This window comes from Musa acuminata, chromosome BXJ2-2, assembly GCF_036884655.1.
Source record: "Musa acuminata AAA Group cultivar baxijiao chromosome BXJ2-2, Cavendish_Baxijiao_AAA, whole genome shotgun sequence".
NCBI lineage: Eukaryota > Viridiplantae > Streptophyta > Magnoliopsida > Zingiberales > Musaceae > Musa > Musa acuminata.
The window spans coordinates 29,690,212-29,704,611 of record NC_088339.1 but is presented as its reverse complement, the minus strand read 5'-3'; the positions used below and the strand labels follow the sequence as shown (position 1 = coordinate 29,704,611).

Sequence of the window (14,400 nt, the reverse complement as noted above, 5' to 3'; positions counted from 1 at the left end):
AGTACCTGGACACCACCTAAATGGTATGGTTTTGGAGAGTAGACAGAAAACATAACATTTAGGATAAACAAGCTGGATATCAGAATTATATGGACTACAAAAAAAGCAATTTGCAAGCCAAGAACAGACATCCTTCTACTTGATAGGATAATGTTTTACCACGTATCCAAGAGATGACACGGGGAGGAATATTCTTTTACCCAATATTCCATCTCATTCTGTGATGTGGCAATTTCTTGTTATGCATTATAGTACAATTGTGCCCATAAAAGAAAAAAAACAACTCAGTTAACTTGTTTGATCGAACTACGAAAATTTTCTTGAATTCACCAAATTTTAATATGTTCAAACCTCCATTTCTGGCCCAGGATGTAGACATTCCGACGGAGATAATCTGCAGAGACAATATGAGAAATGCAAATGATACAATTCAATACTTCAGTCAGATCAACTAAGCTTGAAAAATTACATCATAGATAGATCAAATAATCAATTGTTAAAGCTTCTTCCATTAGGCGTTTTGTACTGGACTAGTCTCGAGTATACGGAGGTGCTAGTAGTATAGTTGAGGTGTTGGATGAATTCATGGGTCAAAACCAGCGAAAAAAAAAGAAGCAATGCAACCTGAAAGAAAATATTTTATCTCATCAAGGAACATTGGTATGTTTAATGAGTGTCTCCTGCTATAGTCAATGAATAACCCAAAATGTTAAGCAGCAAGCTAAACAGGTAATTCATGAAGGAAGATCAATTACCAAAGATCAGCGAAAACTATTTGTGAAGATACAGACAGGAGGAAGTCGCATTGAGCATAAATGTCATACAGCTGAAATCCAAGAGATGGCAGAGCACTATACCCCAAGAAGACAGTCCAAGTTGTAAGCATGATTTAACTGTAAGCCTTACTTTGTGCATTCATTCGAGAACAAATTATTCCTGGTCATTTGAAGCTGAATGATCTAATCTATGTGGCGATATATGTATCTGTACTTTGAGTAGACCTAGCTTACTTACTCTCTTACATTTAGTTCCTCAAAATTTTATCACTATATGCAATCCTCAATATCATCCAAATTTCACAGGTAGCTAATTACTTAATTTAGTGGCATGGAACAATCATCTTCAATAACAGACATGAAAATGATGTTTTTGTTCATTGTACAGCAAGAATCTAAATCTGATTATATAATATGGTCCCTTGAGATCTGATTGATGTAAGAACATTACATCTATGAAACTTTGTATTTTGTCTAGTTTATGCACTGTCCTGCATTTATTTGCTCAAAACTTCTTCACAATTTCCAATTGCTTATCTTTCCATGACATCTCAATTAAACCTAATTCAGAAAGAAAATTTTAAGAATTTTAAAGAGCATAAAACGAGAACTCACAGCAATATCTGTACAGGCCAACCCAACTGCTTCTCTCGTTCTACAGCCTGCAACATTATCTTAATAGATCATATTAAGTTCTTTTATTTGATGATCAAAGAAATAACCAATTTCTCATCTAACAGGCTTAACAAGGATAAAGTTAACAGAAAACATGCCTACTAAAACAGGTCAGTCTCATGAGTTATAGTTTTACTTCATGCAACATGTGGCATTTATTTACTCAAATATCATCCCAACAACCCAAGATACGTCAAGGAGAGTGAGCTTTACGTGAATATATGAGGGTGGTTGCGTGATAATTGGGGTCTCTTCATGGGTGAGATTATGAGATTCCGAAGAGTTGCTGTAGGATTCCTCACACCAGCTCCAAAGAGAGACCCTGTCTGCCTTCTAGTTCCAGTATCCACAGGACCTGGTGCTGTTTTTGCTGGTGAGCCTCCTGAAAGATCAAAGGCACTGGAGCTGGAGTTCTTCTGTCTGGTTGAGGGCCATATTTCCTCTCTCTGACCTGGAGTTTCAGGAGTGAAAACCGATCGATCTGCAACATATAAATCATCTAGTCTCTTTTTGGGAGAGCTAAAAAGAAAAGGTCACTTGGTTCGCAGCTTGATCCTAAATAATTGGATGAAACTGTTTAGCATACCATTTTTGAAACTCAAAATGGCAATTTAGAAAAGAAAGATTTTCTTGACATTTATATGAATGCAAATTGCATTAGAAATTCTGCTTCAGATGAAGTGCAACATAGGAATTACCTTGTCCAACGGTAGCTCTACCATCCATCATGTTAGCCATGCTTGAAAATAAGTCTGGCTCAGCTCTAGAAAAGAAGTTTGCTGGTTGGACTGATGAACGCTTCACTGACTCATACTCACTCCTCAACTTGTCATACATCTCATCAAGTTTTCTTTTCTGCCTGGTTTTCAGATAAAGTATTAACATATCTACAAACACATCCACAAAAAACTAAGAGATTGACTTCGTAAGATTCCAGAAGAATAACCTAGATTTTTCAGCGTATTTTTCTTGTAGTTCTTGCTTATCTTTTGATAAGCTTTCAATCTCTTTTTCCATCATCTGGCACTTTTTGGCCATCTTTTGGTATGCAGTATGAACTTGCTCTAGTTTCTCAGTGAACTTTTCATGCAGGGCCTCACATTTCTGACGACACTGACCAATAATCTTGTTCATTTTGTACTGCATCTCTAGTTCCTTTTGTCCATTGTAAAACATTACACTCCTATATGCACTCTTCATAACTGATATATGATCAAGGAGTACAGAAGACCATTGCTATTTATTAAATGTTTCTATAAATTTTGCTTGCATTTTCATCGAAGTCCCCTTCATTTTTGAAATAAAAATTATTTACATCCAGAACAGGCTTAAGACATTTTATACAATTGGATGAGCTTTAGTTCTTCAGAGTAGCACACAGAACTTCCAGAACAAATTCGGTTTTAGGCTACTACAAAATAATGTCTGCATATAGGATACGTACTTGTGGAGAAACTCCAGCCATTACCATCTGCAAAAACCATCATGAGAGAAAGTTGTGAAAGAAAAACACAACTTGCACAGTACAATCAATCTAGTAATGCTTACATTTATCCATTCATCGCCAGGATTTATATCCACTTGTCTCATAAGGCTGACCCACAAGGAATAAAAGGAAGAATAAGTATCAGAAGGAAAAGGATAATATCATTGTATTCTCTGATAGTAGAAGTTGGCAACTAGAAAAGAAAAAGCACACCAGCATTCACAGGGAATTGAAAAATATATTGAGCGCTGAAATGGGAAAACCCTAAGAAATACTTTTAAAGCAGCCAGAAGAAAATTGACATAATCACCAAACCAAAACCTGGCCTTGAGAATAAGTAAATACCTTTTGGAGAGCACTTGATCACATACAGGACAGGCGGCATCATTGCTGATTATCTTGTTTGCGTCTTCAGTGCCTTTGTCTATAGTTAAGAATAACATTTGCTGAATCATAAATTATTCTTTACATACTAGGAAAAAGCTTATTTACAACATTATTGCTGATTATCTTGTTTGCGTCTTCAGAGCCTTCATCTATAGTTAAGAATAACATTTGCTGAATCATAAATCATTCTTTATGTACTAGGAAAAAGCTTATTTACAACATCATTTGGATACAGAAGAGATGGCCACAGGTGGTTGATACAGCTTGCCCTTCCAATTCTCGCCAACAAGCATTGCACCTCATTTCACTTCTAGATGCATGGATTAGAAGATGTACAATATCTACCACCAGCCACAGGTAAGGCAGAAATTTGACCTGCGAAGGTTTTCCCATTATGTCTGTGGAAATTAGTTATTTTTCTAGCCTGATTATGGACTAGCAAAATTTAGCTAAAGCATAGAACATTCAAACAAAAGCAGAATGTCAGTTAAAAACCAAAACATTTAAGGGCTTTCTAAGCCTAGGAAAAACAAGATGAGCCCGGATCATCAGGCTTCAATCATCCAGTTAAAAACAAAAGCAGAATATATAAAAGCTTTTTCTTTTCAGTAAAAAAAAAATTGCAATGACACAATGTGTACTCACTTAGATTCTCAGATCACTCTTGGACAACTTTTAGTTGTTCGAATCGATCGCACGGCTCTTCTGAAAAATCCCTGATTGACAAGAATTAAATTTCAGAATTCCACTGGATGAAATGTAGACATTTTACTCCTGATGCAGAAACAGAATCGTACCAATTGAACGAAACATTTCTGACCCAATCAAAACTCGAGCACAGTTGAAGTTGCAAGCCGAACTCAGAACAAAGCCGGAATTTACTCCTCTATGCTCGGATTTTATCCAGATTACAGAACAACCACCAAAAAAATGAAAAATAAAAGGTGAGCTTTCTGCAACTGGGGAAAGGTATAGCAGCTCGATCTAATGTTGCGCTTAACCAAATCGAAAGAGGGGTGGCTCAGGGCAATACTTCTCCGAGTTGAAGGCATTGAGGGGAGTCGAGCTTGCCGTGTACGGATCCACAAGAGCGAGAATATCAGAAACACCGGAATCTTGTCGGGAGAGAAAAAAAAAAAAGCCCTAGCGCGCCTGTCGTCCGAAGCCGGCTTGAGAAGAAAGCGCGAGGAGAGCGAAGGCCGTGGAAGTGGCGGCAAATGCTCGACTTTCAAAGGCCGCAGTCGGTAGAAAGGGTCAGGATCCCCTCCGAGTATTGCATGGATTCTATCGGATGCATTTTGGCATTTGATTTTTTTTTTTTTTTCAAATCACATTTGATCTCTGTCTGTGCATTTTCTAGTTGTCCGAGTTGGATAATGATTTTAATTCAATCGAGATATATTCCAAGTCAGTCGTTCTAAGTTACTAAAAACATCAAATTTGTAAAACTAAATCAAGGGTTAGTTTTTGTGTATGGTCTGATCGAACTAGTCCGATCGATCGAATTAGTCGAATCAATGGATTGATCAACTAATATTGAAGTGAAGTCGTATTTATAGGAGTATACATGAAGATATTTTTATAGATGATAGTTCGAAATCACAAGTTTGGACGATTGATAGTTCAACCACATATCACCCAATGGTGAGTACACATCTAATAATCCAATCATCAACTATCAACCACGTGTGATCCCCATGTTTTTTTTTTAATGAGTGGCCTGTTAGACCATCTGCCCATTGGTCACATGTCATCACATGGTTACAGTATATCTGACGTATCACTCTTTCACTTATTGAGACTGGTATATTGCAAATGCTCAATTACTAATGTTATCTTAAGATAGCGTTAGCATTTTGACGATAATAGCACATAAGACTTCCGTGAGATGCGCTGCATGCGACGATTCTTGGTGAACGATGCACACCTTCGTCACCGTCACCTGCCTCGTTGTTTTCCAACGACCGAAGGTGCTCCTAACACTTCGACAGAGACCGTCATTTTCTACTGGGCAACTACACGGAGCAGTTATATACGATCACCAGCTAGGCAGGCAAGCAAGGAGTTATGAATACCACTACAGCGTACTGCTCCAAGAAAACAAATCATTACTACCCTACAACGTAAAGGATGATGCGCATATTTCACCCTATAAGATCGCCAAACCATTACATCGTCTATCCACTCGGCTTGAAGCACCACCAGCCAGATGCTCAAGCCCCATCGTCTTCAAGATTAACCCTTTCACACTCATCAATCCATTCGCTATATCTGCAAGGCAATCATGGTTCTTGTGAATTTCTAACTCAATGTCTTAGCGAGTTCCAAGGTATACATCATGAGGAATGACTTACATGTCAATAGGCTCAGTCAGTGCTGCAAACAGAAAAAAAAAAAAAAGAGGGGTCAAATGAGCATGTTTATTATTCTAATAGCAATAATCCTAAAACAATAACAACTGCAAAATGGTGCATTGCAGTAAATGCTAGGATCCCATGAGTAGATGATGCTCTTGAGACATTATTTACAACAATTAGTTCGGTATCTCATATAAAGCTGACATGGAGGTGTATCTTATTATCTACAACAAGAGATTCATAATAAATTTTACATCACATGACGCAAACTTCCACTTGTTCTTTATGGGAGAGGTATAAGGAATATGCCAAAAAAGAACATCTCAATTATCAAACCCACTGAATGGATCTTGACAAAAACAACAATCTTGGGGTCTGCTTCAATTATTTCCTGCTAATTAGATAAACAACGAACAAATGTCTAACTACCTGCCCTCACAATTTGCCGCATTAGCAAGCACAAGTCTATATTTTGCTCCTAAGAGGAAGAACAGCTTTTTTTTCTTAGACATTCTATTCCATAACATCACCAATGTCAGTCCCTTGCCCATATGAAAAAGGTGAAAGGTTGCATTAGGTTATTGACAATCAATCTAAAACTATATTAGATCTCATAAACATAGATCTTAACTGATTTATTTTTTATATATCTTAATGATGACAAAAGATACATGTAACCGACCCCAAATAGTTGAGACTTATAGTTTTGTTGTCGTTGTTATTGTTGTAGACATTCTACCCCATCCATCACATATACTGTTATGCCCTTCCCCTCCATCTAGTCTGTAAGGGCTCCAACAACCTTCAAGGCTGCTCCCAGCTCTTTTTAAGTAATGAATCTCATAACAAGTTGTATCTATGGGTTACATACACCCAGAATTTGAGTTCTTAGTACAAGAATACCAACTAAGGTAACTTAATTGAATAGAACATCCTTAGTCCTTGTAACTATAGATGCATGCTCTTGAGCACTGACAACAAATGCCTTAGTTCAGTATGTCCCAGAAATATGTAAATTAACATTTCCTAGTAATATGCTCTTGCTCATATTATCTAGACTAATTTTGCTCATGCCTTCTTCAAACCAGATTAAGGAGTTGATCTATGCTCCCTAGACAACTGATTAACTTTGTGTCTGAGGGTTTAAGTTAATGGATAATCAACAAGCTATTCAAAGCAGACTAAGTTAGATTTGGTTTATCTAAAAAACTTATCATTCCTCACAAAGTCTTGGTTTTCCTTGTTTTGGCATCATTTCCTGAAAATACATATAACATTCAAAAAAAGCAATGCTTATAACTTTATGATTTATAGACCCAAGTTTCCTTAATTAATGATATTAATACACACATCTCATCTGCAAAAAACAAGCACCTACATGATGCATAGTTCACAAATTCCATATTGCTTAAGTTATCTACGAAAATTTCCTAATGCATAAAGCCAAATTAACAATTTCTGAAAGCAAATGCTAATTAGCATTTATTAAAGATTACTCATGGGTAAAATAAAAAATATGGTGCTAAATATGGTGAATAATAAAGTCTGTATGATGAACATATTTACAAATTTATGATCTGTTAACAGTCATACCAGTGGCAGTAGTGCTAAAGCTTTCTAGACAAATCCTGCATGAGGCTTCACAAATCAAGTTCTTCATGTCACTGCACAAAAAAGACGTGAATGAAAGATGATAATCTACATTCTGCCTAAAAATATGAAGATCAATAGTTTTATGCAGATCCACTTCACGCAATAGTACACTTGCATACGACAAAACAAGCGACTTAACATTGTGATCTCTGCCAAAAGGGCAGATACTTACATGCGACACTCTACGCTACTTCCATGATTGCAGAATGGGCAGCAGAAGACAGCATCAAGCTTGTCCATTCGTTTATTAGGAGCTGGCTTGGTTCTCGACTTCCTCTTCCCCATGAAAGTAATGTTCGATGTTATTTTTCTACTTCAGTAACTGCAAGAATTCAGCCAATTTAAATGTTCCTTTCTAGCATAAGAGAGAGATCAGGAAGAAGCACAAATAGTTCAGGTAAAGAAAAACACTATATGATGTACAATGTGGAGAAAGACAACAAAAAATGCCCCTCAAATGTACCCATAGAATAAAAATACCAAACACTATGTTGTATTACAGGTAAGGCTTAAAAGAGCTCGATGAATAGGAATTAATAAACAACAAACACTTAAATTTAAAAGTTTCTTGTGTGCCAATGCCTTTTCTTGTTTAGTGGATTGAGTTTCCAGGAGATGGAACCAAAGTACCAGTTATCAAAGGACAAAAAAAAGCTTATTTATCTGTAAAATTTTTCGTCCTCTACGTTCATCTCTGCTCATGCAACTAAGTGAAAAAATGAAAAAAAAAAAAAAAACACATAAAAATGCCACAATTTAATCTTCAAAATTCAAAATATGTAAAAATCATGAGCTAACTAATCACACAGCCAAACCTGAAAAGAAGAGTTCGCAAATGATAACTTAGTATGCAGATGCAGTGTATGACATGATCATGGGTGTGCAAATCATGAATGAAAGTGGGCTAATAAAGGAAACTAGCTACATCGGTAAGCTCATGATAAAACAACAAAGTATAAAGAAATGCACATGACATTAACCACATGGCATGGATTGAGGATAGCAAAGTAGGGCATAATGAGTGTTAGATCTTGAATACGCAGAGACTTATGAATACACCTAAAGCCTTATTTTTAAAGCCCACAAATCTTAGGTCTTCATATCACAAGCTTGGCTTTTCTTCCTCCAGCGCGTTACCTGGGAGACTTACTCTTAAGGTATGCAGAGAATGTAGCTATAGCTGCCATATACGACAACTACCATTATACTAATGTCGTTTCTTGAAGATGATAGTCTAACATACGATGTATCTAGATTACAACAAAATGTAAGATTTTCGAAACAAAGGCAACATTCTCCTTCAGTCAACAAATGTAAAGTAAGATTCACCAGAAAATAATAATAACGATAAACAACTTGTTCTTATAAACCACTTTAATGGTAGAAAGCCCAAACAAAGTCGATCCACATACCCTAATTGGAATCACCAAATCGATGAAAGCGGAAACACTAATTTGGAACTCGAGAGAACAAGCGCTCACGGCGTCAGAACCAAATTCCGAAATCTTAGGCGCGCAACAACGTCGAATTAATCAGGATCAAAAGAATCACAAAGACCGACAACTCTCGCAGATGCTAACTAGTTACACAGGAAACGAAGATCCACAAGCCAAACAAAAGAGGAACACTAGTCACATAAACCGAGGCCGTAATTTCCGCGGACAAATTAGGAACGAACCCTAGAAATCTCTAAAAGAACCAAGAAAAGACGAAGGATAGAAAAATATGACCAGATGGCAAACTCACCAACTTCTCGTAATCCAACTAACGTAACAGAAGACGAGAATCCGCAAAGAATGGTGTCGGAACCCAGAAGCCCTAACTCGTCTGTCAAGTCGGAGCACAAACCCTAGAATTGCGAACAGAACGGAGAACGAAACGAAGAATCAAAAGCAGTTGGACGAGAGAGAGGAAGAGAGATAGAGAGAGGCGAACAGCACTCACCTCCAACGACCACGGCGTTTTCTTTGATCCTCGGAGACGCGTGGGATCGAAACCTTTGGTTACGTGACCCGAGAGGTTTATATAGGGCAGGACGGTCACGTGGTGGGCCGTGGGCTGGCCTTATTCTTTTAAGTCCCATGAATGATGCATGTCATCACTTCATGGAATGAAATCAGGAAATATTTCTTTTTTATTTTTCCAAATAAAAACTATTCTCTTTTTTTTTCCTTCTCTGTGTCCTGCATAATTAATTAGTCTTCTGAATTTGTATCTCTAATGTTCAAGTTTTTCCTTTTTCATGATTTCGATCCATAATCTATTTAGTGATTGGATTGCATAATAAGAGCAGTATTTAGTGAGTTCACATTGCTATTTATCTATCATGTATTGTAAGTCAAGTGATTACAAAATCAGAGAAATGAGCCACATTAAGATTACTATATGGAGAGATCTGTTTGATATCAAGATATAAATAAGAATCAATTTGCTTCATATGATGATGAATTTTATGAAAGTGACATATTTAAGGAAGTCACACTGTTCAATATCTTGTGAACAAAACTAGAGCAACTTGATTACCTAATCTGGTGTCCAACATAAAAAGATAACTCACTTATTTGTACCATGAAAAGGAACAGAGAAATGGAACCCTACATACATGCAAGCAAACTTCACATAGTCCAGTTCAACAGGGGATTCAAAAAGAAAAGGTGAAACTCACCTAGTAATACTGATTACTACCAGTTTAGATTGCTTCACAAGATAGATGTACATGTCAAAAAGCCTTTATGTTTCTCTTGCTGTATCTTCTAAAAGTTTATACAAAGTCTCCAGGGTTAACTGAGAGCATGCAAGAGAAATTAGACTCATACAAATTTAATCACAATACAAGAAAAATCATACCTTAATAGATTTCATGGCCTTCACTGAGTAAAAAAAAAAGACACTAAGATGCTCAGACCTGAAACTACTCCAAGATGTGGATTGGATGCTGAAAGGGTTGGCACAGTAGGGAGAGCTGGTTTCCTGGTTATTTCCACCTTCACAAGCTGATGGTGTCTTTGCCATGTCAAAAAGTAGGTTTTCAGTAGCTCAACAACCCTTCTGCCTGATACTTTGACTCCATGCCTGCACCTGCTGCAAAATTTGACTTGGACACTTATACTGGCAAAGCATATATCCACTGGTTTCTTGGATCATATATATCAACTCTTGTATGCAAACAGATATGACTTAAATCCTATGATTATTAACAAAACATAGCTAACAAGCTCAACTTTCTTAATTAACAAAACACACAATTTGAATTAAAAGGAGAAATAACAACATCAATGTAACTTGTGGCAGTTTCACAATTCCATCTCCCATTAGAAAAGGTAGGACAGGTTTGGATCACATATGGAAAGAGAATAACTACAGATGCTCACAGGCTTGTACAAATGACACAACAACCACCATAGTAAAAGTGAATTAACTAGAATGTTACTTTGACAGCTTAAAGACAATACTTAAAGAAGATTACAGTAGATCACATACTTTTTCTCTCCCGTACAAATATCTGTCAAGTAGCAATTTTGCCAATGGGCATAAGCTTTGTTTTCAAGTACTTCCACCATAAATAAACTATGTCAATTACCTGAATGTGGGATGGACCGATGGAGGCTATTTAACAGAAAGCATTAGATGATCTCCGGTATCCTCTCTATATATCTATTGAAACAACAGCACATGAAGAATAACGCAAAACTAAAATTCTCCAGTGTATTTACTCTCTTCACATCAATCAGGCATCAGCTCTGGTCCTTGAGCTCCCAAGTGTAAGCTCCAGGTCATCTGATCCACATTCTTCATGGATTCTCTCCCCCTCCCAAGGTTTCACCAATACTGCTTGTAGGTGACCACCATTACTGCTGCTCCCGAATGCAAACTCATCAGAAATGCCATCGGACATCTGAATATCAACACAGCATGGCATACCAGGCATGACAGGGGAGCTGGTCCCACTCTGTCCTGGTGTCCACATTCTTGAAGACCCCCCACCTGAAAAACCTTGTGGGTTTGATGAAACAAGGCTGAAGGTGGGTGATGAAGGAGGCCCTGTGTCAATCTGCAATCCTGCAATCCAAGCAGGATCCGGAATGATTTGCCGGCCAGGACTTGGTGGCGTCGAATTTGGCAGGAACGTGTAGCTGGTATTGACCAATGGCAGTCGTGAATTTGGATCATCCCAGTCAGACTTGATTTGTGGTGTACTAGCAGTTGGGGAACTCAGGGGAGGGGTTACAGGAGCACTGATGGAACCACCATGCATGTAGAAAGGATGTTGGTGTAGAATCTTGGATGGACCACTGGAGGAAGCTGATGAAAGATTCTTTAACCAAGGGATGAGGGAGTTTGCATCAGCACCATTGATAGAATTGTTAGCAGTTGCAATGTAGGACGAAGATGCAGGGCTTGCATAGGATGATGAGGCAGGGCTGGGGTTGTAAGATGCACATGGGCTTGGCTGGTTGGAGGAGTATGGGCTAGGTGAAGTAGAACCTCCGACTACATCCATATGGTCTGCTGGAGGCTTACACCCCTGCAACAAAAAATGTGAAGTCCACATTTAGAGATTGAACTCTTCCATGGGAAGAGACAGATAAATATTGGATATGAACTGAACATAGCTGTTAATGTCAAAGACGCTAAGACATGCACACATCTATAAGACCTCCATTATGAGAGAGGCTCCACATTTTACGAAATACATTGCCATGACTAATGATTTAGGAACTCCTAAAATGATTCCAGATAAATTAAATGAACCATAATTCACAAAAGTTCTTTTGTTCTAGGTTGTGAGAATTTATCACTGAGCTAAAACTCATTAAGTGGTTACAGACTGCAAATAATATTATACTTAATAGATTCTGAAGCACACTCTCCAAAACAACGGGCATAAACAACTAAATGCAAGAGAGACAAACATAATGGAGTTCCAATAAAAATTATATGTAATAAATAGATTGACAAACAACAACAGGATGACTAGTAGGTGACGAGATAGTTTTTTTATGAGCCCAAGACAAACACTGGTAAGTTTCCTTTCTCCCTTTTCTGGCACTGAAAAACTATCTTTCTTCCATTGGTTTTGTGTGATCTAAATTTGTTGATAAGATACAGAGCAAAATCATACTTTTTTTTTCTTTTTTAAATTCTCAAAAGGCGGTTTCTGCATATTGGAAAAATGATTTTACCAATACATGCGTTATCCAGAACAAAATATCATGTTTATTAAATATGACCTGGATGCTAAAATCGTACTCGAATTGGGCTAGAATCCCCTCCAGTTAGTGTTCCAACCTTCTGGTGCCCAAGGGAAGGGGAAAAATGGATCAAGGATTATTCTTTCCCAAGATTCTGGAATGCACCAAATACTCTTACATGACAGGAACACTCTGCATCATGACAAGTTAAAATTGTTTTCACCAATGACCATTGAGTTGCTGGATCTGGCTCAAGGAACAACAGCTCAGTACTAAATTATCACAATTTATGAACAATATCACTCTCTGTGGTACTAACAACTTTAGTCTTCAAAACTGTGTAAAATTTGTTAATGTGATGCGGCATGACCAGAAGGATCAAGTGCGGAACTAGCAAAGATATCTCAATATGGTCCAAGTATTGGTAAGTGCTGTCCAAAGGATTTCTTGGGAGATTGGTCACACTAAACTAACAATCAAACTATCCCAATATTGTTGAATTTGAGTGCAACAATCAAACTATCACAGTTAATGATGCCTGTGAGTGTGTGCGTGTATATAGTCCTTGAAAGAAAAATTCTCAGTTTGCATTATGTCTCTGGAAAAGATGAAATTACATTATGCTTTTATCAGCGGTTCATATGTAGTAAATAGCCCTTTTTCGATGGTACAGATCTAAATTTTTCGTTTTTGGGTATTAGATTCTTAGAGATTAAAACGGAAAGAGCAAGATTTGGATGTCATGGTAATCCCAATCGATGCTTCAGGTCACATTTAGCCACCAGAGGCCACGGGGCCGGAGCGCTAGCCTGCCCCGTCGGAAGCCAAGCCGGCGCATCCACAATCCCCATCTTTAGCCGGAACAGCGAGAACGACAGGGACTAAAACCCACGCCCTTCAAACGTGCACCCCTTTCGATTGCTAAATTAGCTGACTAAGAGTCACAAATAAGAAGGGAAGAAAGCAGAAGATCTGGGAAGTGGGGGAGGGGGTCGGACCTTGCGGTAGGTGGTGCCGTCGGGCTCGACGATCCATCCGGCCTCGTCGCAGAGGGCCTTGAGGACCTCATTGTTGTCGCAATGCTTCGGAAGCCGGTAGTTGCCGTACATCCGCAGGCCCGCGTAGATCTTGGCCGCGATCGCCCGCCGCCGCCGCTCCCTCCGGCGGTTGTTCTCCCTCTCCCTCCACGTCGGCATCCTCGACCGGGACGTCATCCCTACTCTTCTCCACTCCCACGATCCAAACTCCAACGCTTCGATCGATCCGCCCCCGGCGCAACACAGCGGACGATCGATCGCCTGATCTCGCCGATCCCGACCTCCAACGAACAAGAGATCAGATAAAAGAGGAGGAAGCCGGGATCCGAAGGCGGGGTCGAGATGCGGAAGCAAGGCGAAGGAAGACACTGGAGGACGAGGAGAAGTCCGACTCCCAGTTCTCCTTCCTCGGGACGCAGTAAATTGCAGGCGCTGCTAATATCCACGCCTCCCTTCCTCCTTAATTACGAACACACCACGGAGTCCTATGCTTGCTTGCTCGAGAGTATGGACGCCGGCCATTACTGTTCCCACCCTCGTATCCCACCTGCTATATCATTGGACACCCGACTGAGGACCCGCATGTGGGACCATCTCATTAGCTCGTGGTTGATCACATCATCTTGCGCGGTTAATAGGAAGCTGGGAAGGCAGGACGGAGAAGAGGGCAGGACGGGAAAGAGGAGGCATCGGTCGTAGCATTTCGCCATCATAGATCTCTGAAAAGAGGAGCTGAGCAACATCAGGTCATCGCTCGTTCCGGTCTACGATGCGCAGGAGAGGACAAGAGCACACAGTGGTACTTTTGCAGAGGAAAGGGAAGGCGCCGCGAGAGCC

The 14,400-nt window shown here is 39.0% G+C and overlaps 3 protein-coding genes across 8 annotated transcripts; all 3 read right to left on the bottom strand.

The window, feature by feature from the left end:
* Positions 1–113: 113 nt before the first annotated feature.
* On the bottom strand, positions 114–4,430 carry LOC135605023 (E3 ubiquitin-protein ligase CCNB1IP1 homolog). Of its 4 annotated transcripts, none has more exons than XM_065094696.1 (11): positions 4,122–4,430; positions 3,970–4,040; positions 3,558–3,699; positions 3,283–3,355; positions 3,000–3,045; positions 2,892–2,922; positions 2,398–2,653; positions 2,150–2,310; positions 1,665–1,932; positions 1,392–1,438; positions 114–394 (listed from the first exon to the last, which is right to left on the bottom strand). In XM_065094696.1, the coding sequence occupies exons 3-10, from the start codon at positions 3,625–3,627 to the stop codon at positions 1,432–1,434; spliced, it is 912 nt and encodes a 303-aa protein (XP_064950768.1). In that variant the 5' UTR covers positions 3,628–3,699; positions 3,970–4,040; positions 4,122–4,430; the 3' UTR covers positions 114–394; positions 1,392–1,431. The 4 variants fall into 4 exon arrangements, with proteins under 4 accessions (XP_064950768.1, XP_064950770.1, XP_064950769.1 ...); XM_065094698.1 differs by having other exon boundaries at positions 115–394; positions 1,665–1,902; XM_065094697.1 differs by lacking the exons at positions 114–394; positions 1,392–1,438 and having other exon boundaries at positions 1,498–1,932.
* Positions 4,431–5,376: 946 nt separating this feature from the next.
* LOC103975453 (transcription elongation factor 1 homolog) lies at positions 5,377–10,107 on the bottom strand. 3 transcript variants are annotated; one of them, XM_065096563.1, is made up of 6 exons: positions 9,279–9,355; positions 9,081–9,183; positions 7,507–7,656; positions 7,275–7,345; positions 5,679–5,700; positions 5,377–5,595 (listed from the first exon to the last, which is right to left on the bottom strand). In XM_065096563.1, exons 3-6 carry the CDS (start codon positions 7,617–7,619, stop codon positions 5,538–5,540), a joined length of 264 nt encoding a protein of 87 aa, XP_064952635.1. In that variant the 5' UTR covers positions 7,620–7,656; positions 9,081–9,183; positions 9,279–9,355; the 3' UTR covers positions 5,377–5,537. The 3 variants fall into 3 exon arrangements, with proteins under 3 accessions (XP_064952635.1, XP_064952636.1, XP_009388694.2); XM_065096564.1 differs by lacking the exons at positions 9,081–9,183; positions 9,279–9,355 and adding an exon at positions 10,000–10,107; XM_009390419.3 differs by lacking the exon at positions 9,081–9,183 and having other exon boundaries at positions 9,279–9,395.
* A 505-nt stretch (positions 10,108–10,612) lies between these two features.
* On the bottom strand, positions 10,613–14,038 carry LOC103975454 (protein BZR1 homolog 2). Its single transcript, XM_009390420.3, has 2 exons — positions 13,525–14,038; positions 10,613–11,859 (listed from the first exon to the last, which is right to left on the bottom strand). The coding sequence occupies exons 1-2, from the start codon at positions 13,738–13,740 to the stop codon at positions 11,062–11,064; spliced, it is 1,014 nt and encodes a 337-aa protein (XP_009388695.2). The 5' UTR covers positions 13,741–14,038; the 3' UTR covers positions 10,613–11,061.
* Between the last annotated feature and the right edge of the window lie 362 nt (positions 14,039–14,400).

What these genes read in the sequence shown, in the direction of transcription:
- LOC135605023 (XM_065094696.1), bottom strand. Translation starts at nt 3,627, where the DNA reads ATGAGGTGCAATGCTTGTTGGCGAGAATTGGAAGGGCAAGCTGTATCA. An exon ending in GATCAAGTGCTCTCCAAAAG is followed by an intron (nt 3,046 to 3,282) that starts GTATTTACTTAT and finishes CTTGTGGGTCAG; the next exon opens with CCTTATGAGACAAGTGGATA. An exon ending in CTGGCGATGAATGGATAAAT is followed by an intron (nt 2,923 to 2,999) that starts GTAAGCATTACT and finishes TGGTTTTTGCAG; the next exon opens with ATGGTAATGGCTGGAGTTTC.
- LOC103975453 (XM_065096564.1), bottom strand. Translation starts at nt 7,619, where the DNA reads ATGGGGAAGAGGAAGTCGAGAACCAAGCCAGCTCCTAATAAACGAATG. An exon ending in AGTAGCGTAGAGTGTCGCAT is followed by an intron (nt 7,346 to 7,506) that starts GTAAGTATCTGC and finishes TTTTTTGTGCAG; the next exon opens with TGACATGAAGAACTTGATTT. An exon ending in CTTTAGCACTACTGCCACTG is followed by an intron (nt 5,701 to 7,274) that starts GTATGACTGTTA and finishes TTCTGTTTGCAG; the next exon opens with CACTGACTGAGCCTATTGAC.
- LOC103975454 (XM_009390420.3), bottom strand. Translation starts at nt 13,740, where the DNA reads ATGACGTCCCGGTCGAGGATGCCGACGTGGAGGGAGAGGGAGAACAAC. An exon ending in ACGGCACCACCTACCGCAAG is followed by an intron (nt 11,860 to 13,524) that starts GTCCGACCCCCT and finishes TTTTTGTTGCAG; the next exon opens with GGGTGTAAGCCTCCAGCAGA.